This window comes from Mirounga angustirostris, unplaced genomic scaffold (genome assembly GCF_029215605.1).
Source record: "Mirounga angustirostris isolate CCGP_5_RB_7025 unplaced genomic scaffold, mMirAng1.0.hap1 SCAF_14, whole genome shotgun sequence".
NCBI lineage: Eukaryota > Metazoa > Chordata > Mammalia > Carnivora > Phocidae > Mirounga > Mirounga angustirostris.
In genome coordinates, this window is record NW_026991722.1 from 44,772,065 (window position 1) to 44,798,092 (window position 26,028).

The 26,028-nt window shown below is 38.1% G+C and overlaps 1 protein-coding gene and 1 long non-coding RNA gene across 4 annotated transcripts in view; one reads left to right on the plus strand and one right to left on the minus strand.

Moving 5' to 3' along the window:
• LOC123852684 (uncharacterized) overlaps window positions 1-18,291 on the plus strand; it is a 39,844-nt gene extending 21,553 nt beyond the window's left edge. The window contains exon 3 of the long non-coding RNA XR_006792976.2: window positions 18,009-18,291. This is a non-coding gene — a long non-coding RNA (uncharacterized LOC123852684). The remainder of the gene's footprint in view (window positions 1-18,008) is intronic.
• Window positions 4,403-26,028, minus strand: part of PSMA8 (proteasome 20S subunit alpha 8) — a 44,050-nt gene continuing 22,424 nt past the window's right edge. For 2 of the 3 annotated variants that reach the window (XM_045886895.1, XM_045886893.1), the window contains exons 3-7: window positions 20,608-20,732; window positions 16,724-16,846; window positions 8,131-8,250; window positions 7,946-8,008; window positions 4,403-4,495 (exon numbers count right to left, since the gene is read on the minus strand). In XM_045886895.1, coding sequence (XP_045742851.1) covers window positions 4,403-4,495; window positions 7,946-8,008; window positions 8,131-8,250; window positions 16,724-16,846; window positions 20,608-20,732 — 524 coding nt within the window. Of the gene's footprint in view, window positions 4,496-7,945; window positions 8,009-8,130; window positions 8,251-16,723; window positions 16,847-20,607; window positions 20,769-26,028 lie in introns of all 3 variants that reach the window. The other variant, XM_045886892.1, reaches the window with a different exon arrangement.

Consider the following 26,028-nt stretch of genomic DNA (forward strand, 5'->3'; position numbering starts at 1 on the left):
TTCTAAAAATTTTATCTTTTATGTTTAGGTCTTTAATTAGTCTGGAATTGATTTTATTTTATTTATTATTTATTTTTAAAGATTTTATTTATTTGATAGAGAGAGACACATCGAGAGAGGGAACACAAGCAGGGGGGAGTGGGAGGGGGAGAAGCAGGCTTCCCGCTGAGCAGAGAGCTGGATATGGGCTCGATCCTAGGACCCTGGGACCATGACCTGAGCCAAAGGCAGCCACTTAACCGACTGAGCCACCCAGGCGCCCCAGTCTGGAATTGATTTTAATAGAATGAAGTAGAGGTCCAATTTTCTTTTCAAATGGATAACCAGTTGTCCTGTCACCATTTACTGAAGAACATATCCCTTGCACACTGATATGCAATACTGCCATAAACCAAGTACCCCAGTAAGGGTGGGTGTGTTTCTAGGCGCTCTGTTGCCTGATTCTTAGTTTGCTTTTATTCCTTATGCCAGTACACACAGGGCAGCACAAGCATCTATCAAAATGCCTTCTCTGATTTTCAGATCCCTTTCTGATTTTGGCCTCTAGGGATTTCCCTTGTGAGCTCAGCTATGCATTTAAAAGGATGTTTGTTAGATTTCATCCAGCATTTCTATGCCTGTAGTGGGAGATTTTTCAGACTGCCTAGTTAACCATAACCCAATGATGTAAAGTGAAGTTGCTTAGCTGATTCCTAAAATCAAATGTTTGTGATTATCTCATCTTGAGGATATGAGGCAGAAAAAACACAAAGTGCTTGCATGTCAGGGAACTTTCTCTCAATAAAAGAAGTAAAAATGACATTTTATTTATTTATTTTTTATTTTTTTAAAGATTTTATTTATTTATTTGACAGAGACAGAGATAGCGAGAGCAGGAACACAAGCAGCGGGAGTGGGAGAGCGAGAAGCAGGCTTCCTGCCGAGCAGGGAGCCTGATGTGGGACTCGATCCCAGAACCCTGGGATCATGACCTGAGCCGAAGGCAGACGCTTAATGACTGAGCCACCCAGGCGCCCTAAAAATGACATTTTAAATAGCAAACATGTTGGAGTATGTTTTGGTTAAAACCTCACATTAAACAAAAAATTGCATTGTGCAGATCAGTGAAACCTGGTCAAAATAATACTTAGATTTCCAAAGTAATATAAAGCAATTGAGCCAAAACAATCAAGACCCTCATGCCTGTTACAGGAAGAATAAAACCAATGAGATACATACAAGTCCTGTCATGAAACAGCTTCGTGGGGGAGGGATGTGGGAAAATGTGTCCATTTTGATGGACAGCTGTGATGGCAAAGCACTGTAAGCATCAGCACTAAGGACATTGATTATATGTGTCTCATGAGAGTTGTTAAGAGAATTAAATGAGTTAGTGTTTGTAAAGAACTGAAAAGTGTCTCGTATATACTATTATGTGAGCACTTGTTAAATAAAAACAAGGGGTGGAATTACAACCATACTATTTGGATGATGTGTCCCTATCACCCCCAGTTAGGAAGCATGGTATCCACAGAGCTGAGCAGTGGTACAGAGAAGTCATTAACATTTTATCTATTTATAGCCGAATTCATCCAGAGGTATAGACTGTCCTGTCCTCAGATCGGAGGTAGAAATTGGGAGACAATGAGAGAGATCACCACCTTCTTTTGCTTTTAACACACAAAATAGATCTCATTTCCTTTTTAAAAGATCTGTTGGTATGTGCTACATTTACTAGGGAAGATTTAAATAAATTACTCCGGAATCATCAGCAACATGCTTCATATTAAATTCACAGATTAGGGACGCCTGAGTGGCTCAGTTGGTTAAGCGTCTGCCTTTGGCTCAGGTCATGATCCCAGGGTCCTGGGATGGAGTCCTGCGTCGGGCTCCCTGCTCAGTGGGGAGCCTGCTTCTCCCTCTGCCTGCCGCTCCCACTGCTTGTGCTCTCTTTCTGACAAAGAAATAAAATCTTAAAAAAAATAAATTCACAGATTATAATGGAAATACACTTCTCATTATTCATATAACTTGTCAGAATGGGCTCAATTATTTGGCACTATGACCTCTTCAATACAAGGACCACATCTTGTTCATTTCTGGTACCCGGCACAAAGGGAATGTTCAATTGGGCGTGAGTGGTTTGGGGAATGTAACTTCAAATTACTATACCTTCTAAAAGGCTTCCCAGGGCCGTACTAACACATTCCTCTCTTCCTGAAGTCCTCCCATTTTTATTTCACCAGGGTTAGAATCCTTTCAGGGGCTCTGCCTGCAATACATTCATTGACTATGTGATGTCTTCCCATCACTGTAATGTTCAGCCAGGGACAAAGAAATGAGTAAATTGGCTTCTACACTAAGTGAGAAATTAGATGATTCCTCTCCCCACTCCCAATGTCTGATATTTGCAACAAAGTCTGCAAATTAACACAGTTTAGCAGGCATGTACTGAGTCTTAACCATGGAAAAAAAGATGAAAGAGCGGTAAATCCCAGCCCTCCCTTCCTGAAGAACTTCTAGTTTAGTAGGGAAAATAGACACAGAGCTGCACAGCATTAATCCTAATTGTAATTATAATTATTTTGGTTTAATTACCTGCCTTTTCACTGCATGGTAATGAGGACAAATCGGAGTCTACTCTTTACCACTATATCCCTCGCATATAACAGTGTCTGCCACTTAAAACACTCAGTATTTGTCAAGTATTTATTGTGAAATATTGTATCAAGAGCATCAAGGATTCACAGTGGGCTCACTGCAGGACAGTAGGGTAATGTGAACACCCTGACCTTTATGTTGTATGTTGGGTATGTGTGTGTGTTGAAAGAGATTCCTTCAGGGGGAGCTGATGATTGATTATCAAAGTTGTGGGGTTCTTTTTCCAAAGTGATAAAATTTTATTTAACAGGCCTTCTGCTTGGGATACACCTTTGCTTCTGGAAAGTTAAGAGGGGCCAGGAGGTGACAGGGAACAAGGTATCTTTGATTCTAAGTTTTAAAGAGGAAGGGTATAGTATGACTCGAAGTCAAGAATCATAGTACACCAAAACAAAACAAAGAGGAGCATATAGGGAGCCACAAAATTCCATCGTTCCAATGAAACTAGAAAGGCAGTCAGGGCATAAGTCAGAGTGGCCTATAGATTGTCCATCTGCCCTAGAAAATGCTCTGCAGTCTTTCTGTCTGAGGAAGTGAAATGCACCAGCAGCAGGACACAGGAATTTGGTACAAGACGAATACCAGCGAGGTGGCCTTGTTAAGGTCTTTGTATCTCTTAAAATTCTGACTCTGCTTTTTACTTTCCCCTTGCCTCAGAGCGCTACAACCACCAATGGCTTAGATCTTCTTATGATAGCTATTTGTCCAAACTGATTCTTTTCTTTACTGTCTACCCTGAGCTTTTCATTTCTCTGCAAAAACTCAAACTCTCTCCTTCTTGTTTTCAAAAAGAACATTAAAAAAAGAGAAAAAAAACCCAAGGCTCTAAAATAGTAAGATATATAGGCTTTTGTTTTTATGCCTATTCGTATCCTTTGTCTTCAAAAATATAACCTCATTACAGGCATTAAGCACATTCTTTTTGTGGGCCCTTTCTGTGGAAGGGATCACTTTTTATATTTCTTTTATTACTCCCAATAAGCCTACTTCAATGCTAAGCACATAGTAAACCAAGGGAACAGCCAAGGGAACATGTGACAAACCTAACACACTGGACACTCTTAAGATAAAATAAAAATTGAAACTAAGAATTTTATGTATTCATTTCTCTTGTTTTCCTATATATAGTACCCTATTTGGATGCCCTTATAAGCTCTTACCATACTTTATTTTAACTGCCTATTTAGATTAGGTCTTTAATATTTGTTCCATGAAAAAATAATATGCTGCAACTTAAAAAATTACAAAAGTAAAATAAATATGATAAATGTTTAAAAATGAAGAAGGCTCTGATAAAATTTTGGCAATTCATCAATACAAGGATGTTTTTATCATTCATCTTAGAAGTACAACTCAAGATTCAGTTTATTTTGTAATAGCTATCTCTTTATCTGACAGTCAATACTCAAACATCAACAAATTATTAAATTTTATTTAAAATTTTTTTTTACAAATTATTTTCTTAAATTTACACAGATGAAGAAAAGTAACACATCAGACAAGTTATTAAGTATAGTCTCAGGCTTATGTGGAATTATGATTGCTTTCAACAATTACTGAAATTTCTTTTCAAAGAAAATCTTCATACTAAGATATGTTTGTCCATGTAGCAGACTGAAGACAGCCACAAATGTGGCATTCTCAAAACAGCACATAACTACTAAATGTAATGCCGCAAACCAACTTACTCCTTTAAAACTTCACTAAGTAATTCTAAGGAGTACAACAAAACATTATGGGCTCCTAATGTTCTTCCTAAGAATTAGGTAGTCTTCTTGGATTTTTTCTTCTCTGCTTCTTCCTTTTCCTTTTCTATTTCAGTTACTTGTAATTCAATTTCTTTGGCACTAAACATCTGAAAAGAAAATATTTTAAAAAGCAAATCTCAATTATACCAGTAATTTCTGAATATTTCCAATATGAAGGAACCACTTATATTTTATACATTTATATTTTCTCTTTAAACTTTAAAGTTAAGACTGGGTGGCTCAGTCGTTAAGCGACTGCCTTCGGCTCGGGTCGTGGTCCCAGGGTCCTGGGATCGAGCCCCGCATCGGGCTCCCTGCTCCTCTGGAAGCCTGCTTCTCCCTCTCCCACTCCCCCTGCTTGTGTTCCCTCTCTCGCTGGGTCTCTCTGTCAAATAAATAAAATAAATAAAATATCTTTAAAAAAAACCTTTAATTTTATATCTTCAAATATATAATGAAATATATATAAGCAAAATACTTGTAACAAATATGGACAAAATCTGAACTCTATTATATTTCCACTATCACTGTGCTAAAAAAGTAGGGCAAAGTGTTATATTGCATTACATACCCTCTATCTGCATATAACTCTGAAAATATTTTAATGCAGGCTTATTCTATTCATGAGCAAGTAACTCATTACTGAACCCCCTCCTCCACCCCACTGTGTGATTCTCTGATAGGATTTGCCTATTTTATCAGCCATTAGAATAGCCAAAGAGGTAGGGAAACGACGACTTAACACTGCTTTGTTTACAACTCCCTCACTAAGTGTAAAGCAAAAATAGCTTTTCTTTTATATCAATCAATTTTATTATATTTAAAATTAAAGATGGGAGCAACTTGCTCAAGGTCATACAATTAAACATATCAATCTGCTGGAGCTGAGGTCTATCCAACTCTAAACTTAAACCCAGGTCTATCCGATTCCAGAGGCCATGCCCTATTTGCCACACAGCATATCCTGAAACAGCGTGTGGGAGGGCAGTCTAACTTTGCTGCCAGGGCATGTACCATCCTAGCATGCGTCACATGACTGCGTGGGTCCATCCACGTGGGTATATATGTATGTGCTGGGGTTGGAGAGGTGACCCTGGCTTTGGTGGTTCTGTGCCCTTGTGGTGGTGGCATGTCTGCCCTGAGACCCTTGACAGCAGGGGTGACAACACGGCCCAGGGGTCATCTCCACACACTGTGCTCAGCACCATGGTTACTCTGAGGGGCCTGTGCAGGGGCGCAACCTATACCTCTCTCCCCATTTCTCTTATTCCTCATATGCCCATCTATTGGTTGGCTAATAAAAGGTGGGAATGTGGTGTCAAAACAGTGCAACAACACAACTCAAAAAACAAAAACCCCACTGCTCCCTCCAACACTGATTTTAACACTATTTCCTCTTGAAATAGTTCCTTCAAAACAAATGTGTATGTAAAATAATCCTTTTTAGTATACTTTTCATATAGTTTCCCATGCTTTAAGTGCTTTTTACACTCTCAGCTAGAGAGCTGGTGAACTGCACTCTGTACAGTTCTACCTGAGGAACAATAGTGAGCCACATCTCAGATGTTCTTTAGCCAGTGAATCCTCCATCACAGTACTCTGGATGATTTATTTTGTGGTTCAGCAGTCTGAACCCATAATGACGAACAACGGGTACACAAAGAAAAATGCCAGTCTTGCCACAAAGAAATACGGAAAGGTTATCACACTACATATTACAATTTAAGTCTTACAGAGGCTCAAGACACCTTTTTTTTTAAAGGTTTTTATTTATTTATTTGAGACATAGCGAGAGAGAGAGAGAGAGAGAGACCGAGCACAGAGGGAGAGTGAGAAGGACAAGCAGACTCCCCGCTGCGCAGAGAGCCCGATGCGGGCTTGATCCGAGGACCCTGAGATCATGACCTGGGCTGAAGGCAGACGCTCAACCGACTGAGCCACCCAGGCGCCCCTCAAGGCACTTTTAAGTGAGAAGTAGAGAAAATAGATAAAAACCAGTAAGCAAACAAGGGGTGGAGGTTTTTTTGATGTAATGAAGGATAATACCATGTTAGAAGCCCGGAGGCCCAATAATTATACACATGATAGCTGAACAACACTGGCTGGAAGCATATCTTGATCTCAGAAGTAGAAAGATAGGGAGATGAAATGCTCTCTACAGGAATACCTTGTTTTAATTGTGCTTTGCAAATACTGCATTTTTAATAAATTGCTGGGGATTTTCATTGTTGTTTTTGTTTTTTTTTAAGTAAACTCTATGCCCAACATGGGTCTTGAGCTCACCACCCCGAGATCAAGAGTTGCATGCTCTCCCTACTCAGCCAGCCAGGCGCCCCTGTGCTTTTTACAAATTGAAGGTCTGTGGCAACCCTACGTCGAGCAAGTATATTGACACCATTTTTCCAACGACATTTGCTTACTTTGTATCTGTGTCACAGTTTGGTAATGCTTGGAATACTTCAAATTTTTTCATTATATTTGTTATGGTGGTCTGTGATCAGTAATTATGACTCACTGACCACTCAAATGCTGGCTAACATTTTTTAGCACTGTATTTTTATTTATTTATTTATTTAAAAAATTTTATTTATTTGACAGAGAAAGACACAGTGAGAGAGGGAACACAAGCAGGGGGAGTGGGAGAGGGAGAAGCAGAGTTCCCGTGGAGCAGGGAGCCCGATGCGGGGCTCGATCCCAGGACTCTGGGATAATGACCTGAGCCAAAGGCAGACGCTTAATGAGTGAGCCACCCAGGTATCCCAGCACTGTATTTTTTTTTTAATTTTTAATTTTTTAATTTTTTAAAAGATTTTATTTATTTATTTGACAGAGAGAGACACACAGCGAGAGAGGGAACACAAGCAGGGGGAGTGGGAGAGGAGAAGCAGGCTTCCTGCGGAGCAGGGAACCACCCCCCACATCGGAGGGGGGGTAGATCAGGACCCTGGGATCATGACCCGAGCTGAAGGCAGAAGCTTAAGGAGTGACTGAGCCACCCAGGCGCCCCCCCAGCACTGTATTTTTAAATTAAGATATGTACATTGTTTTTTTTAGACATAATTCACACTTAAGAGACTACAGTATAGTGTAAACATAAATTTTATATGCATTGGGAAACCTAAAAATTCATTTGACTTGCTTTATTGCAATATTGCCTTAATAGCGGTGGTTGGAACTGAATCCTCAATATCTCCAAGGTATGCTTGTATGCGGGGCTCGGGAATAAATCTCCATAAATAATATATTATACTAATCCTATATATGACTGATTCAGTAGGGGTTCCTACTTAGAAGAATATATACTAAATGGGGTATGCCTACAAATAAATCACAGCTCCTCTAAGTCTTCACAAAGGACCAGGGAGAGGTAACTGCTTGCAATAAGCACATAGAAATTAGTGAACGTTAGCCTACAGAAACAACAGATGTCATCATAATGTCAGTGGATGCGATGGGTGTTTCAGGCTTTTAATGAAGATTCACAGGTGTCAACATTTTGACAAGATTCAACTGTTGTCAAATTATAGATGTTTTTTCCTCTTTGGTTAATGACTTACTTTCAAAGGCTGGTTTCTTCTTATTATAGCAAGTTCAATGTTTTTTCCACCAGACTGGACAACCTAATGTAGAACAAGCACAATATTAAAATTATTTCAGCAAATTTTATTTTTAGTAAGGAAATAGATAAGAACAAATCCTCTCTCCCCATGTTCTTCTGAATATGCTTTATTAGATCACTTACTTCTAGCAAAGCTCTTATTGCTAATTTGATAGCCTCACTGTCGTTTGCTATAGCATCTTCCGTGTAATTCTTCTCTAGAAATTCTCGGACAGTTTTAGCACTTCGGCCTATTGCATTTGCCTTGAAAAATAAAAGACAATTATTAATATCATTGCAATATGAATGAATTTATGGTTAGTGAAGTTTAGAGTTTACTGAGCTATTTCTTAGTATAATTACTAAATAAAAATTGTAGTTTTGAAAACTTAGCAGACATTTCAGCAGCTCATTTTGTTACTATGCGAATGACCCGTAATGGTGGCGTGACTTATCTTCAAAAATACCAAAGCCTCATCCTGGTCAATGCCTTCTACTACTTTAATGGCTCCCAAGTCCTTGATAACCAAGGAAGACTGAAAGGGTTGAAATTCAAAAGAAGTAGAGAGGTAAGGAGGTAGGACTTTGCAATATAGTACCAAAGGAAGAAAGAAAAAAGGATAAAAAGGACATCAACCTGAAGAAGAAAGCTGTTTGCATGAATAGGACTGTGTGCATCATTTTCTTAGAACTTAGAAGAAAGTGGTCACCTAATTATTGATTCATTATCTTTGATTCTATAAGCGAGAAAAGATTCTTCTATTCCCCATTTTTCTTTGTTCTTTAGAAATTTTCATCAGATGAAGGAAAGAGGCAAATGACTGCCCTGGCTGCATAACCGCGGGTGGTATATGGCATGTTCTTTTAATTCAGTCTAAATATCCAGGCAAGTATTACTGAAGATAATGAGGATGATAACAGTAATTCTTATGTAACAGAGCACTTATGTTCCAGGCACTATGATACGCATTTTACATGGATTATTTCCTTTAGCCATCACAAAAATAATTGAATAGTTACTATTACAAACCCCAATTCATGAATGAAGAAATGGGGGCTTGGAAAGGTTAAAACAAGCTTTGTCAACCTCAGCACTATTAACATTTTGAGCTGAACAATTTTTGTGCTGGGTAGGGGGCATGTCCTGTGCATTGTAGGATGTTTAGCAGCCTCCATCCACTAGACGCTAGTAGCATCCCCCGCCCCAGTTGTGATAACCAAACATGTCTCTAGATAGTGCCAAATGTCTCCTAGGGGGTACAAAATCACCCCTATTTGTGAACCAGTGTCTTAAATAATCTTGCCCAAGATCACAGAGGGGATTAGTAGAAGAGCTGAGCTTTGAAACCAAGTAGTCTGAATTGACTCCGAACTCTGAACTCTATACACTATGCTGCCGCATGCCCCTTGGCTGTGATGACCTTAGAGAGAGCAAGGAACCAGGAGAAAGGCCCATCCTCTCACTCAAGGATCCCGGCACTGAATGAGGGAATGTCTCAGTTCTAACTGGTTATGGTTCATATTATGATTATAGGAAAGAGATCGCAAAAGAGATGTTAGGAAGTGAGCAGGGAGGCATACCTTTTGTATTGCATGACAGTATATTGTTCTGGTTAGCAGAAGATTATTTTTACTTCACAGAACTTTTCTATTCCTTTATATTTCAGAGGATTAAAAAAACAGCTGTGAAACTTTAAATTTTGTGGCTTTGAAATTTCACTAAGATCAAAAGTAAAGACTTCAAACTGGTATGACTTTGAAGTATTATTTGCTACTAGTTTTTGGGGGGTAACTAGTTGTTGCCCAGAGAGGAAGAATATAAGGTAGGGGTTTATCCAAAAATCTCACCGAGCCCATAGAAGGTTACCTTATAAATTCCTGGTGATTTTCCTGTCCAATTCTTCTAATTGGTGATGTAAAAATTCTTTAATTCTTACCTACTTGGCTGGTTTCCTAAAATCTTCTTGCTAAGCTTATATCCCCCATCCTTCCTCCAAATCCATCACACACCCCAGCCCACTTGAACAGACTCTTTAAGTTTTGTGATGTTTGTTTCCTGCCTGTCTATAATGATTAATGATAATTTTCTATGGCAAAGATGATTAGCAGCCAACGCCAATATCCATTCTTCCTTTGTGATAGAACTCTAGGCAATGTGACTGCTGAGAAGTGTCATTTCCTAGCCTTGGTTACCAATAGGAATATACAGGTGGAAATAAATGGGTAGAACTTGTAGAAACCTTTGCTGCCTGGAAAGCAGACAGGTTGGCTGGAGATCTAGCAGCCACTTTGAGAGCATGGGCAAAGACTAAGATAATAAAAGAGACAAATAACAGCAACTCTCTACCTTCAAACTTCTCATTATATGAGAAAAATAAATTATTATGTGTTAAGAATCATCAGATCTCTGTTGTTAGAAGCCAAAAACAATACCTCACAGATAAATTTTTATATATCTTAAAGATATACAGAACAAAAATGGATGGGGCACCTGGTGGCTCAATCTGTTAAGTGTCTGCCTTTGGCTCAGGTCATGATCTCAGGGTCCTGGGATAGCACAGGACTCCCTGCTGCTACTCCCTCTCCCTCTGCCCCTCCACCCGGCTCGTGCTCTCTCTCTCTCTCAAATAAATAAATAAAATCTTTTTAAAAAAAAGATTAAAAATTGATAAACAAGATCATTTTGGCAGGAATACTTTATTTACTATTAGAATTTCTTAGCTGATGAGTAATATAATAGTAATATCCTTTGTGTAGTCTTCTACAGAAAGTATGAAAGCCTCATGATTCTTGATCTTTCCTATCTCTTTTAAATCCACTCCAATCAGGCTCTCATCACTATGAGATATTCTTATCAAGGTCAGCCATGACCTGCCCATTGCCATATATAATCATTTCACTTTTTACCTGACCCATGAGTGGCTCTGGCTCAGCTGATCAACTCTTCTTGGGATACCATTTTCACTTGCGATCCAGGATACCCCTCTCTGGGTTTTCCTTCTTCATAGACTATGCTGGATCCTTCCCCACCTTCCACTGGTCCAATACTCCTGATCTATATCAGGTCTTGCCTGGATTATTATTGGACAGCCTCTCAACTTGTTTGCCTGCTTCTATTCTACCATACAATCTATTCTCACTACAGCAGCCACACAGATCCTTTAAAAATATGAATCAGATCATGTTATTCTAACATGCCAGAACTGCAAATGGCTTTCTACATCACTCTCCTTATTTTTATTATTATTTTTTAAGATTTTATTTATTTATTTGAGAGAGCACAAGTGAGGGTGGGCATGGGAGGGGGAGGCAGAGAGAGAAGCAGACTCCCCACTGACCAGGGAGCCTGATGTGGGGCTCAGTCTCAGGACCCTGGGATCATGACCTGAGCCAAAGGCAGACAGATACTTAACTGACTGAGCCACCCAGGCACCCCTACATCACTCTCTTTAATATCCAAGTCCTATCCATGGCCTTCAGACTCTACAAGATCTAGCCCCCTCCTACCTCTGTTACTCATCCCTCACATCTCTGTTGTTAGGAGCCAAAAACAATATCTCACAGATAAATCTTTGTATATCTTAAAGATATACAGAACAAAAACTAATGGGGTACCGAGGTGGCTCAATCAGTTAAGCGTCTGCCTTTGGCTCAGGTCTTTCTGGATTCATCACAGTGCAGTCATATGCTCCGCACAGAGCTTGGTATCTCATAGATATGGAACATACTGCCACCTTGGAATTTTGCCTTGATTGGTTCCTCTGTTCAGAATACCACAGAAATAACTACCTGGCCTGCTCCTTCACTTTCTTCAGGCCTCTGTTCAAATATCACCTTTTCAAAGGTGCTTTCCCTGACTACCTTACCTACCAATCACACTCTATCCTCCCAACCTTATTCTCGCCCCGCCCCCTCCCCTGGACTTATATTACATGTACACCATCTGTATACTTTTTTGTTACCTCTAGATCCCCAAACCTAGAATAATATTTGATATGTAATTCAAATATACATAGACTGAATATTTGTTAAATTATGGATTGTTAATATATTTTACTTTGTAACTTTTGATGGTAATTATCTTTGGGAATCCTACACTATAATATCCCTAAGTACAGTGATATTAACTCACATGCTTACTGCTCGGATACTCAATTCTTTCTTCATTTCTGGCCCCTTAGGATTTTGTATCTTTTTTGTGAGTTCAGCTATGCATTAAAAACATGTTAATGATCATTCTACCTTTCTACATGGTTATAGCAGGAGAATTTTTGATTAGTTCAATTTAATATAATGTGCGAAACCCTAGAACATGTTACTCCACATAAAAAAAATAATTTCTGCAATATAAAAATATATTAAGAAGAAAAAAATATTTCAAATAGGGTGTCCCCTCACCACTGGTCTGGATATTGCCAGAACTACCGGGCTAACTGATTTTTTTTTTAAAGATTTTATTTATTTATTTGAGATAGAGAGCGAGAGAGAGAGAGAAAGAGAGAAAACGATGGGGGGGAGGGGCAGAGGGAGAGGAAGAAGCAAGACCCTGGGATCGTGACCTGAGCCGAAGGCAGATGCTTAACTGACTAAGCCACTGAGGCATCCCTGGGCTAACTGATTTCTTGAGACTCTTCTGTTATGGAAGGGGCATCTGTATGCCCTTACTGGAAGAGAAACTGACGCTGGATATGAGTTTCCCTTCCCTGTACCAAATGCCCCACCTTCTGTGAACTTGCTGAATGCTTTCTTCACCATGATGGTATCTTACAAAACATTAGTGGTGACCAAGGAGGAACTGAGAGAATACACTTATGCCCATGGGATTCACTGGTCTTATCATGTTCTCTGATCCTAAAGAAGCCAGCCTGATAAAAACGGAATAGCCAACTGAAGACTCAGCTATAGCACTAGCATCTTAGGGAGCCAAGATCCTGTACGTGCCCTGGCGTGGGAGCCAGTAACTAATTTCTTTCATAGCCACAAACCTAGGAATCAAGGGATAGCTGTCTCATTAAACCCCTAATGGGCCACTAATAAAATTTTTGCTTCTTGGATTGTATTAGTTTAAAGGTCCTAATTCCCAAGTTGGCAGAGTAATGGGGAAGGGAGAAGAGGCAGTGTTCTACTAGGGGATATAACAATTTCACTGAACTAGAAGCTGAGACTGCCAGTTGGCAATTTTGGACACCTCATGCCTTTGAACCAACAGGCAAATAATGGGTTACTGTGAGGATGGTATGATTTATCCCGATTATCAAGGGAAATAAAGTTACTATTATACAATGGGACCAGGGAGGAGATGTCTAGAACTCTCATAATATTCTCATGTAAAGTGAAAAAAGCTAATGGAAGGCTCTATAATCCATTAAGGCAGGGTCATTAATGGACCATAATCTTAAAAAAAAAAAAAAAAGTTTGTGTTAAGTGCCAGATAACCCCAACAAACCAAAGTGCTGGTATCAGCGATTTCTGTTCTCATTTCTGCTACAGGTCATGTGGCCAGTTTATATTTTGAATTTTCTATTTCTCCTGCCCATTTCACATGTCCTTTATCTGCACTATGTAAAACTACATCCTAGCACTGCAAAGTGTTGTCACAACATGGTACCAGAGCTGTGTCCTCAATAGCCTATTGTATCACTTTATCAGGCTACTGGTATAGTAGGTCAGAATAAAAAACAAAACATAGAAATGAAAGAAAAACCAAAGACCTTATCTCATGGCTAAAGTGCTATATATAGTCTCCCCAAAACAGAAATTAAACCAGAAGATTTTATTCTATTTTTCAAGACTAGATATCAGAATTTATGTAACACACATAGAGAACCACTTGGCCTAAGCATGATGTAATGGAAGGAACACTGTACTAATAAAGCAGAAGACCCTGAGTTCTAATGACAGTTTTGTTATTAACTAGTGGTGTGAACTTAAAAAAAAAAATCACTTAACTCCTGAGTCTCACTTACCAAATGTGTAAAATAAAAAAGTTTTCAAATGTCTTTTGTTATATATATTTTTTAAAGCTGCATTTGATTTCAACCAAAATCTTACAAGAAAGTACAATATGTGAAATCAGTTAAATGATGATATATGGCCTTCAGACACCACTGCAATGCATAGTTTCAGACCTAGATGATAAACAAATTCCCAACAATGTCAAAATTCCCTAATTTTGGGGTGGCTGGGGGACTCAGTCGGGTAAGTGTCTGCCTTCAGCTCAGGTCATGATCTCAGAACCCTAGGTTTGAGCCCCATGTTGGGCTCCCTGTTCAGCGAGGAGTCTGCTTCTCCCTCTCTGTCTGTGGCTCCCCCTGCTTATGCTCTCTCTCTCGCAAATAAATAATAAATAAAAATTAAAAAAATAAAAAAAAATTCCATAATTTTCCTAACTAGTTGACTTTACAATAAAATAAAAATGCTTCTCTGTATGACCCTAGAGAGCGACCAAATTAAAATGGAAAATTATGTAAACTTGGAAATTGCTATGTTATGATACTGAAATGAAGTATAATGATGTAATGATTAATACAAACAGAAGCTGGCACACTTTATTTTATTTTATTTTTTTTTAAAGATTTTATTTATTTATTTGACAGAGAGAGACACAGCGAGAGAGGGAACAGAAGCACCAGGAGTGGGAAAGGGAGAAGCAGGCTTCCCGCTGAGCAGGGAGCCCGATGCGGGGTCCGATCCCAGGACCCTGGGATCATGACCTGAGCCGAAGGCAGATGCTCAACGACTGAGCCACCCAGGCGCCCCGAAGATGGCACACTTTAAAATATTTAGAGAAAGACTGAGGGTAGTAACTTGTTTTGTGTGAGGTATAGATTTGGGAGGCATAAGAGATCTATGACATGTAAAAGATATCTTAAATTGGCACAAAAAAGTCTGGTACTTGCAGTAGGTAAATTCATAGTTTCTGATTACCAATTAGTTTGTCTAGTTAGCTTAAAAGAAGATGTACAGCTAACAGAGTATCCAGGTCTTGATGGCAAGAATATAATCCACTGTTTTACCAGCCTGGTTAATTGGTTTATAAAACAGTATGAGTGTGGTCAGCTCAAATCAATTCCTTTAGTTAAAATAGGCATAAAGACCAAGGTGATATTTCCCATTAATTTATTTGGCTTTTAATAACAGTAAAATAAACACTTCATGAAATTATTTAAACCCTAGGTATTTAAACTTTTTTTTAAGATTTTATTTATACATTTGAGAGAGAGAGAGAGAGAAAACGAGTGAGGGGGAGGGGCAGAGGGAGAAGAAGAAGCAGGCTCTCCACTGAGCAGGGAACTCGATGCAGGGCTCTATCCCAGGACTCTGGGATCATGACCTGAGCCAAAGGCAGAGGCTTAAGAGATTGAGCCGCCCAGGCACCCCTTTACACTTCTAATAAAGTAAAAATTATTTAGATTCTATAATGTACTTCTATTTTTATATATTAAAATATACAAAAATTTGTTTCTGGAAATTGCTACTAGTTTCCCTAGACCCTAGACTTTTGTATTAGATTTGAATGTACCATTAAACAAAGTATTGGGGTAATGAAAGAAGAATAACAACTTACCCAGAAAACAAACTATATTTCAGGAATTATGTAGAGACAATTGTAATGTACTGCCATATAAATAGAGAGTCATAGTTTGGGGTACTCCAACTCTCTTAGAATAGAGAATGCGTTATTTCACTATGGGGTTTAAATGCTCATTTAATTCTATATTAAAAGCAAAGACTAGGGCGCCTGGGTGGCTCAGTTGGTTAAGCGACTGCCTTTGGCTCAGGTCATGATTCTGGAGTCCCGGGATGGAGTCCCGCATCGGGCTCCCTGCTCAGCAGAGAGCCTGATTCTCCCTCTCCCTCTGCCTGCCACTCTGCCTACTTGTGCTCTTTCTCTGTCAAATAAATAAATAAAATCTTTTAAATAATAAACAAACAAACAAACAAACAAACAAATAAATAAATTAAAAAAAAAGACTAAGCAGGGTGCCTGGGTGGCTCAGTTGGTTAAGCGACTGCCTTCGGCTCAGGTCATGATTCTGGAGTCCCGGGATGGAGTCCCGCATCGGGCTCCCTGCTCAGCAGGGGGTCTGCTTCTCCCTCTGCCCTCTTCCCTCTCGTGCTCTCTGTCTCTCATTCTCTCTCTCAAATAAATAAATAAAATCTTAAAAAAATAAATAAATAAAATAAAAGCAAAGACTATTTCTACTCAAAGCAAGTATCTGTATGATGCAGTACTTATTTGGAAGAATGAATGATGAATAGGAATTGGATATATCTCTTATTTGGCCACTTATATATACTTAGGTTTGTCACAACTTTTCAAAGTAAGGAAAAGACCCTTTGATTAATAAACCCAAGTGTTGGGGTGCCTGGGTGGCTCAGTCGGTTAAGCATCTGCCTTCAGCTCAGGCCATGAACCCAGCGTCCTGGAATTGAGTCCCGCATCGGGCTCTCTGCTCCTCAGGGAGCCTGCCTCTCCCTCTGTCTGCTGCTCCCCCTGCTTGTGTTCTCTCTCTCTCTGTCTAATAAATAAATAAAATCTTAAAAAAAACAAAGTGTTTTTCTATCCATCAAAAGTCATCATAGTTACTGACTAGCTAAATGGTTACATAAAGGTTGTACCACCATCAATACTTTAATGCAACATAATTTTTGTCATGTCCCTGAAAGTGATAAAACATTTACTGTGAATACATGTATTCAACTTCTAAAATATATTAACAAATTCAAGACTTACCTTCCAAGCGTGGTAAGTACCAGAGGGATCAGTCTGATATAATCTTGGGATACCATCGTCATCAAAACCTACAATTAAGGCAGAAATGCCAAAAGGCCTTCGTCCATTGCTTTGTGTATATTTCTGAAAAATAAAATGTTTTTATAACTACTTTCTGTATGAGGCCATACAAAGAATAGTACTATTATTTATCAACTAAGAAATTTTAATAGGAGGGGCGCCTGGGTGGCTCAGTTAGTTGAGTGTTTGCTTTCGGCTCAGGTCATGATCTCGGGGTCCTGGGATCGAGCCCCCCATGTAGGGCTCCCTGCTCAGTGAGGAGTCTGCTTCTTCCTCTCCCTCTGCCCCCTGCCCGCCTGTGCTCTCTCTCCCTCAAATAAATAATCTTAAAAAAATTTTTTTTTTAAGATTTTATTTATTTATTTGAAGAGAGAGACACAGCGAGAGAGGGAACACAAGCAGGGGGAGTGGCAGAGGGAGAAGCAGGCTTCCCGCCGAGCAGGGAGCCCGATGCGGGGCTCGATCCCAGGACCCTGGGATCACGACCTGAGCTGAAGGCAGACGCTTAACGACTGAGCCACCCAGGCGGCCCAATCTTAAAAAATTTTTTAATAGCAAAGCATTCCTGCTAAAATGTTATTAAGATCCTCTTCCTGACTTTTTCTGAACTTCAATCCATGATAAAATTTTAATGAAATTAATGTATAGTGTTTAAAATAAAACAGGGCGCCTGGGTGGCTCAGTTGGTTAAGCGTCTGCCTTCGGCTCAGGGAGTCTGCTTCTCCCGCTGGCCCTCCCCCCTCTCATGCTCTCTCTATCTCATTCTCTCTCAAATAAATGAATAAAATCTTTAAAAATAAAATAAAATAAAATAGTAAGTTTGCTTATATATGGTCTTAACTGTTTTCTTGTTGCTTTATATATCTTTTGGTAACATAATTGGATTATAATCTTGTTACTATAGCAGAGAACTGTATATGTACACTATTTTGGTTCCTCCCTAGTAAAGCTGATTGTAGTGAGCTGTACTTTGGAAGCAAGTTCTTGAGGTTTACTTTGAGAGACACTACAATTGTTACTCTTATAATCAATATTCTTCCTTGATACTATTATTATCAAGTACATTCTGTTCACTGTATACTGAGTTATCTCCACATAAAACCCAACTAAGACACTTCTTTCAATCACCAAACAAGGAAACCTTTGTCTCTCTGGAAGAAAAAGCATGTTTTTTCTTCCCAGACAGCAGGGCACTGGAAACCAATTGTATTTCTTTTTACTTTAGTGCCAAGAACTTCCCGGATTGTGCTCCAACAAGTGGAATTCACACTAATTCTGAGACTGGTGCTCCTAGAAGTTGTGCAGAGGGCAGCCCTGACAGAAAGCTCAAGCTCATGCCTCTTTTTTCATTTTTATATTTTATTATTATGTATTTTTATTAGCCACCTCCAATTTTGAATGCAAATAGTTGGGCTACAAATGTAAACAAACTCTTAAAGAATGTGGATCACTACATCAAAAAACTAATGATGTATTGGTGACTAACATAACATAACAAAATTAAATTAAATTAAAAAAAAAACAGGGTTTATGTCTTCATTCTTCTGTATTTCCTAATATTCCTAGTTCACACAGAGGTATGAAGTAGATGCTTTTTAAACATACCTCAGAGGAGAGACCCTTTTATTTGTTTAATCAACCATGTTTTTTTTTCTTTAATGAAAAAGTACAGACACAGGGTTAAAATAATTTAAAAGTACAAAAGGTGTACATTTTAAAGGATCTCTTTTGTTGCAGAGCCCCAGACCCCTTCCTAGTAGCAACCACACTGTTACCGGTTTACAATATTAAATGTTCTATGCGGAGCCTTTATACTTCTAGAAGACAAACTAAAAACTACAATTGGGAACCTTGTATACCCAATGTTCTACACCTTGCTTTTTTGGTGGATACAGTGTGGAGCTCAGCAGGAAGCTTGAACTCAGGACCTTGAGATCAAGACCTGAGCTGAGATCAAGAGCTGGATGCTTAGCCGACTAAACCATGCAGGCACCCCAGTGGATACCCTTTTAACTACTAAGAAAATCAAAGCAAATAAAAAAGTAAAGTAGAATAATATAAAAATGTTGAACTTACTTGCAACATAAATTAAATGGAAAACAAAACAAAACAACACCAAGGTATCTTTTTGTAAGTATGTAATTTAAAACTTTAATATCTAGAATATATAGTTTATTAAAAAAAATCTCTACATGGACAAATGGCAAAATCCATGCCAGAAGGTGTTCTAAATACTTTAAATGTATTAAGTCATTTAATCCATAATGCAACTCAACAAAGTAGGTATTATTGAAATGTTTATTCTATAAATAAGAAAATTAAGACAAAACAGGCTAAATAGTATGCTCACGGCACTAACTAGGATGTAACAAAGCCAGGATTCAAAACGCCCAAATTCTGGCTCCTGAAGGCACATTCTTAATCACCAGAGTGCCTGTCAAAGGGAAAGATAGTTTACACTAGAAGAAATGAAAATAGTAAACCAACATGTGGGGGAAAAATCAGCCTCACTACTAATTATAAAATACAAATTAAAACAACTATTATAGTATTATGTTATACTTATTTGCGAAATAAAAGAAAAATGAAAACCCAAGGCTGATGATCCTTCAGGGATACATTTATGCATTGCTGGCTGCACAATAAAAATTGGTTCAATCTTTTTAGCAAGTAATTTAGCTACATATAACAAGAGTCTTAAAACCAATTACAATCTCTAATCTAGTAATCTCATACTGAAAATTAATTTAACAATATAATTCAAAAAAGAAAAATAAAGGCTGTGACAGACAGAGTAATGTTATTAAAGTACTAAACCGAGAAAGACAATGAGAAAGGGAAAGAAACTGGAAACAATCTAAATAATTACCAGTAAGCAACTGGAAACAGTATTATATGGTTAGTAAGAATGGTAAGTATGCATAAGGATTATGCTGACATACATAAAGGACACATAAAATGATAGAGAACAAATACTTATATACATAGTGACTATACTTAATGTCAAACATCTATATATGTATGAATTCAGAAATCATATCCAGAGGTGCCCGGGTGGCTCAGTAGGTGGAACATCAGACTCTTGATTTCAGCTCAGGTCATGATCTCCGGGTTATGAGATTGAGCCCTGTGTTGGGCTGTGCTGAGCGTGGAGCCTAGTTAAGATTCTCTCTCTCCCTCTCCTTCTGTCCCTCCCCATTGCACTCTCTGTCTCCCTCTAAAATAATCAATCAATCAATCTTAAAAAACAAAACATGTCATATCCAAACCTGATCAGTTGTGTTTAGGTTTGTAGGTGAAAGAACCATGGGTATTTCTTTAGTAAACGTGTAAAAAAAAAAGTTTTCATTACTGTATCTCTAGAGGTATAGAAATCCTCTTAAAATATGAGATTTACTGCTTTTGAAATTTTAAAGATTTTATTTATTTATTTTGAGAGAGAGAGAGAGAACATGAGAGGGGAGAGGGTCAGAAGGAGAAGCAGACTCCCCACTGAGCAGGGAGCCCGATGTGGGACTCGATCCTAGGACTCCAGGATCATGACCTGAGCTGAAGGCAGTTGCTTAACCAACTGAGCCACCCAGACACCCGTGCCTTTGAAATATTAATATAATTCCTAGAACTGATAGTAATTGAGATTTCTAATGCTCAAATCAATGTAGTCCACTGGAGTAAGAGTGTATGAAGTAAGCGTGAGAAGGAATAAGGAGTTTAGTAGACTTAACAGATTAAATGACTGGAGTTATTGTAGTATTCCCATGGTAGGAACCATAATGATGGCAAAAGAAGAAAACCTTCCAAAATCTGTTGGAATAGTGTCTTACCTGCTTTAAGGTTGCTATGAAGCGAGTTATATATTCTACAGTGACTGGGTCCTCAACTGTGAGCTTATAACTCTGGCACTCCACACGGGATCTGTTTATTACTACTCTAGCATCAGCAGTCAGTCCTATAAAAGTAGGCAATACATTACAAAAAAGAATGACTCTTTTCTTGTCCAAAGGGTTTTTTTTTTTAGCTACCATGAAATCTTTCTTATAATGTCCATTTGTTTTTTTCAATATCTGTCCACTATAAATAATTTATAAAACAGAATATCACTTGTCCAACATTTAATACTTAATCTGATGCATTCTTATTTACTTTTTAAAGAAATGGTTTTAGGGGCGCCTGGGTGGCTCCGTTGGTTAAGTGACTGCCTTCAGCTCAGGTCATGATCCTGGAGTCCCAGGATCGAGTCCCACATCAGGCTCCCTGCTCAGTGGGGAGTCTGCTTCTCCCTCTGACCAACCCCCTCCCTGTGCTCACTCTCTCTCAAATAAATAAATAAAATCTTAAAAAAAGAAAGAAATGGTTTTAAAGAGTAATAGTTAAACACTAAGTTAAGTAAACTATTTTCCCAAAGATCAAAATGGTTTAACTCACAGTGGTTGATCTGGTTATGAGATTTTATTAAACATTTTCTAAAAATCTCTGTAGTCATATTTTTTAAAACTATTTTTGGGGAAGATATCAAAGGCAGACTGATCAAAGGCTGATCGTTTATCCTGGTTCCAAAATCAATATTATTTATATTATGAATATTATTATTCATTACCTAAATCATTAAGCTGTATTTCTCCTTATGAAGACAGTATTACCTCATTATCAAACACATATCCATTGAATTCAAACTGCATTCAATGTAACTGTGACATGTAATTTCTCTCAGCTTTTTGTCCAAGATTAAGGGTTTGAAAATCAAGAATGTTAAAACAGAAAAAGAAAAGTCTTCCTTTTGCCATACCAAAACATCATGTAATTAATTTTCAACATTTCCATAAGGAAATAGAATGATTCTATAAAAACAACTGACCCAAAACTTAATACAACAGTTGCAAACATTTCTATTAAAGACTTCTCTGGCATTCGACCTTTACATGGCCATTTTGTTTCTTTCCCCGCTCTCTTAATAGCACATTGCCAGGAAAATGCATTCACAAAATCTCTGTAACAGTCATTTCTCACATAACCATCAGTCTTTTCACAAACTCATCTTCCACTTCCACACCATTTCAAATTGTGTTTCTACAAATGGAAGAATTGTCATTCCCTGAAGATAATGGTAGTCAACAATGAAAAACCTGTCACAATATGCCCCTAAGAATCACCCTAACATTCATGGGTCGGGGGCAAATTTTAATCAGATAGTTAAAGAGGGAGAAACTGATTCTATTCTCTCTGCAAAATATGAGAAGCACCTGACTGGCTCAGTTGGTAGAGCATGTGACTCTTGATCTTGGGGTTGTGAGTTTGAGCCCCATGTTGGGGGTAGAGTCTACTTTAAAAAATAGTTTAAAAAAGTTATTTAAAAAATGTTACATGAGAGAAAGAAATGGAAAGAGATTAACTTTACCTATCCTATGGATTAAAAGCTATACTCAATTAGAAAATGTGATCAGAAAGGAGATTTCTAAGTTATATCCCCTTTACAATGTAAATATGATCCCAAACTACAGAAACATGAAAGTATATTTAAAAAGTAGTGACATAACTGATTCAAGAAAAAAAGTCATAAATTTGCCAAACCATATAAGTAATACATTTGTGTGATTGTGTTTGTTTTTAACATAAGAAATAGCAATTACACTAATCAAACTAAATAGCTAGGAAAAAAAGAACAAGTTCAATTTACAGATAGCATTGAAAATTGCAATTTCACATTCCATAGGTTACCATTTAGTTTTGTTGTTTCCTTTGCTGGCAGAAGCTTTTTATTTTGTTTTTTTAAAGATTTTATTTATTTGTCAAAGAGGGAGAGAGAGGGCGCCTGGGTGGCTCAGTTGGTTAAGCGACTGCCTTCGGCTCAGGTCATGATCCTGGAGTCCCTGGATTGAGTCCTGCATCGGGCTCCCTGCTCGGCAGGGAGTCTGCTTCTCCCTCTGACCCTCCCCCGTCTCATGTACTCGCTCTCTCTCATTCTCTCTCTCTCAAATAAATAAATAAAATCTTAAAAAAAAAAAAAGAGGGAGAGAGAGAGCACATAAGCAGGGGGAGCTGCAGATAGAGGGAGAAGAAGGCTCCCCGCTGAGCAAGGAGCCTGATGTGAAACTCGATCTCAGGACCCTGGGATCATGACCTGAGCCAAAGGCAGATGCTTAACTGACTGAGCCATCCAGGTGTCCCTAGAAGCTTTTTATTTTGATGAAGTCCGAACAGTTTAGGTTTGCTTTTGTTTCCCTTGGCTAAGGAGACATATCTAGAAAGAAGTTACTACAGCCGATGTCAAAGAAGTTACTGCCTGTGTTCTCCTCTAGGATTTTTATGGTTTCAGATCTCACATTTAGGTCTTTAATCCATTTTGAATTTATTTTTGTGTATGGTGTAAGAAAGTGGTCTAATTTCATTCTTCTGCACGTTGCTGCCCAGTTTTCCCAATACCATTTGTTGAAGAAACTGATGTCTTTTTTTTTTTGAAGGCAGTCTTTTCCCCATTGGTTATTCTTCCCTACTTTGCCAAAGATTAATTGACCATATAGTTGTGGGCTCATTTCTGGGTTTTCTATTTCATTCGACTGATCTGTATGTCCGTTTTTGTGCTGGTACCATACTGTTTTGATCACTACAGCTTTGTAATATAACTTGAAGTCCAGAATTGTGATGCCTGCTTTTCTTCTTCAAGGTTTCTTTGGTTATACAGGGTGTTTTGTGGTTCATACAAATTTTAGGATTCTTTGTTCTAGCTCTGTAAAAAATGCTGTTGGTATTTTGATAGGAATTGCACTAAATGTATGGATTGCTTTGGGTAGTATAGACATTTTAAATATATTTATTCTTCCTACAGAATGGAAGATATTTGCAAATGACCTATCTGATAAAGGTTAGTATCCAAAATAAAGAACTTATAAAACTCAACACCCCAAAAATGAATAATGCAACTAAAAAATGGGCAGAAGACATGAATAGACATTTTTCCAAAGAAGACATACAGATGGCCAACACACACATGAATAGATGCTCAACATCACTCATCATCAAGGAAATACAAATAAAAACTACAATGAGCTATCATCTTACACCTGTCAGAATGGCTAAAATCAACAACATAAGAAAGAGTAGGTGTTGGCGAGGATGTGGAGAAAGGGGAACCCTTTTGCACTGTTGGTGGGAATGCAAACTGGTACAGCCACTCTGGAAAACGGTATGGAGGTTCCTCAAAAAGTTAAAAATACAACTACCCTATGATCCAGGAATCGCACTACTAGGTATTTACCCAAAGAATACTAATTCAAAGGGATACATGCACCTTGATGTTTATAGCAGTATTATCTATAATAGCCAAATTATGGAAATAGCCCAAGTTCCATCAACTGATGAATGGATAAAGAAGATGTGGTATATATATATATATACACAATAGAATATTACTCAGCCGTAAAAAGAATGAAATCTTGCCATGTGTAATGACATGGATGGAGCTAGAGAATATTATGCTAAGTAAAATAATTTAAGTCAGTCAGAGAAGACAAGTGTCATATGATTTCAATCATATGTGGAACTTAAGAACAAAACAAACAAGCAAAGGGAAAAAAAGAGGGGCAATCCAAGAAACAGACTTTTAACTACAGGGAACAAACTGATGGTTAGCAGAGAGGTCGGGGGATGGGTGAAATAGGGATGGGGATTAAGAAGTGCACTTGTGATTAGCACTGGGTGTTGTTAGAAAGTCATTGTTAGTCAACAATGAAGTCAACAATGAAAAACCTGTCACAATATTGTATACCCGAAACTAATAATACACTGTATGTTAACTAACTGGAATTTAAATAAAAACTTTAAAAAAATTGCAATTTCACTTTGTTTATAAATAAGCAATCTATAGAAGAAATAAGTTCTCCATCTAGTGCTTTTATTTTTTAAAAGATTTTATTTATTTATTTGAGAGAGAGAGAGCGAAAGAGAGAGAGAGCACAAGCAGGGGGGAGGGGCAGTGGGAGAGGGAGAAGCAGACTTCCTGCTGAGCAGGGAGCCTGCCTAGGGGCTTGATCCCAGGACCCTCAGATCAAGACCTGAGCCAAAGGCAGATGCCTAACTGACTGAGCCACCCAGGTGCCCCTCTAGTGCTTTTGAATTCATACCACAACATTATCTTGAAAATCTTGAAAATACTTACACAATGTAAAATTTCTACTTTAAACTGGAATTCTACACGGCACATGAAAGAATTATTTTTTTCAAATTCTTTGATTTTTTTTCCTAAGGGCTGTTTTCTAAACATTAGAAGTACAATATAGCAACAACATTGACAAAAGAATGTGATTTTTTTCAAGATGAAACTATGTATTTTTTTCTGATATGTACTCATTGTAAAATATTCCAACAGAGGGAATAAAAGCTACCATATAATTCCAAAAGTTATAAACAAAACAATATTATACATATTATTCAGTAACCTACTATTTTTATTTTTTTAATTTTAATTTTTATTTATTTATTTTTTAAAGATTTTATTCATTTATTCATGAGAGACAGAGAGAGAGAGAGAGGCAGAGGGAGAAGCAGGCTCCAGGAGCCCGATGCGGGACTCGATCCCAGGACGCCGGGATCATGACCTGAGCCGAAGGCAGACGCTTAACCATCTGAGCCACCCAGGCGCCCCCTACTATTTTTAATATATATTGTGAATACTTTGCTGTGTCAATACGTATAGATTCTATGACCTTTTTTTTAAATCTAAATTTAATTAGTTAACATACAGTGTAGTATTGGTTTCAGATGTATAATTTAGTGATTCATCACTTACATATAACACCCAGTGCTTATCCCAACAAGTGCCCTCCTTAATGCTCATCACCCATTTAGTCCATCCCCCCACCCCTTCCCCTCCAGCAACCCTGTTTGTTCTCTTAACTATAGAGTCTCTTACGGTTTGCCTCCCTCTGTGTTTTTATCTTTATTTTTCCTTTCCTTCCCCTATGTTCATCTGTTTTGTTTCTTAAATTCCACATGAGTGAAATCATATATTTGTCTTTCTCTGACTGACTTATTTCACTTAGCATAATACACTCTGGTTCCATCCACATTGTTGCAAATGGAAAGACTTGTTTTTGATGGCTGAGTAAAATTTATATATACATATATAATCACTCTCCTTTATCCATTCATCAGTCAATGGACAATTTGGGCTCTTTCCATAATGTGGCTATTGTTGACAGCGCTGCTATAAACACTGGAGTGTGTTTGCCCCTTGGAATCAGCATTTTTGT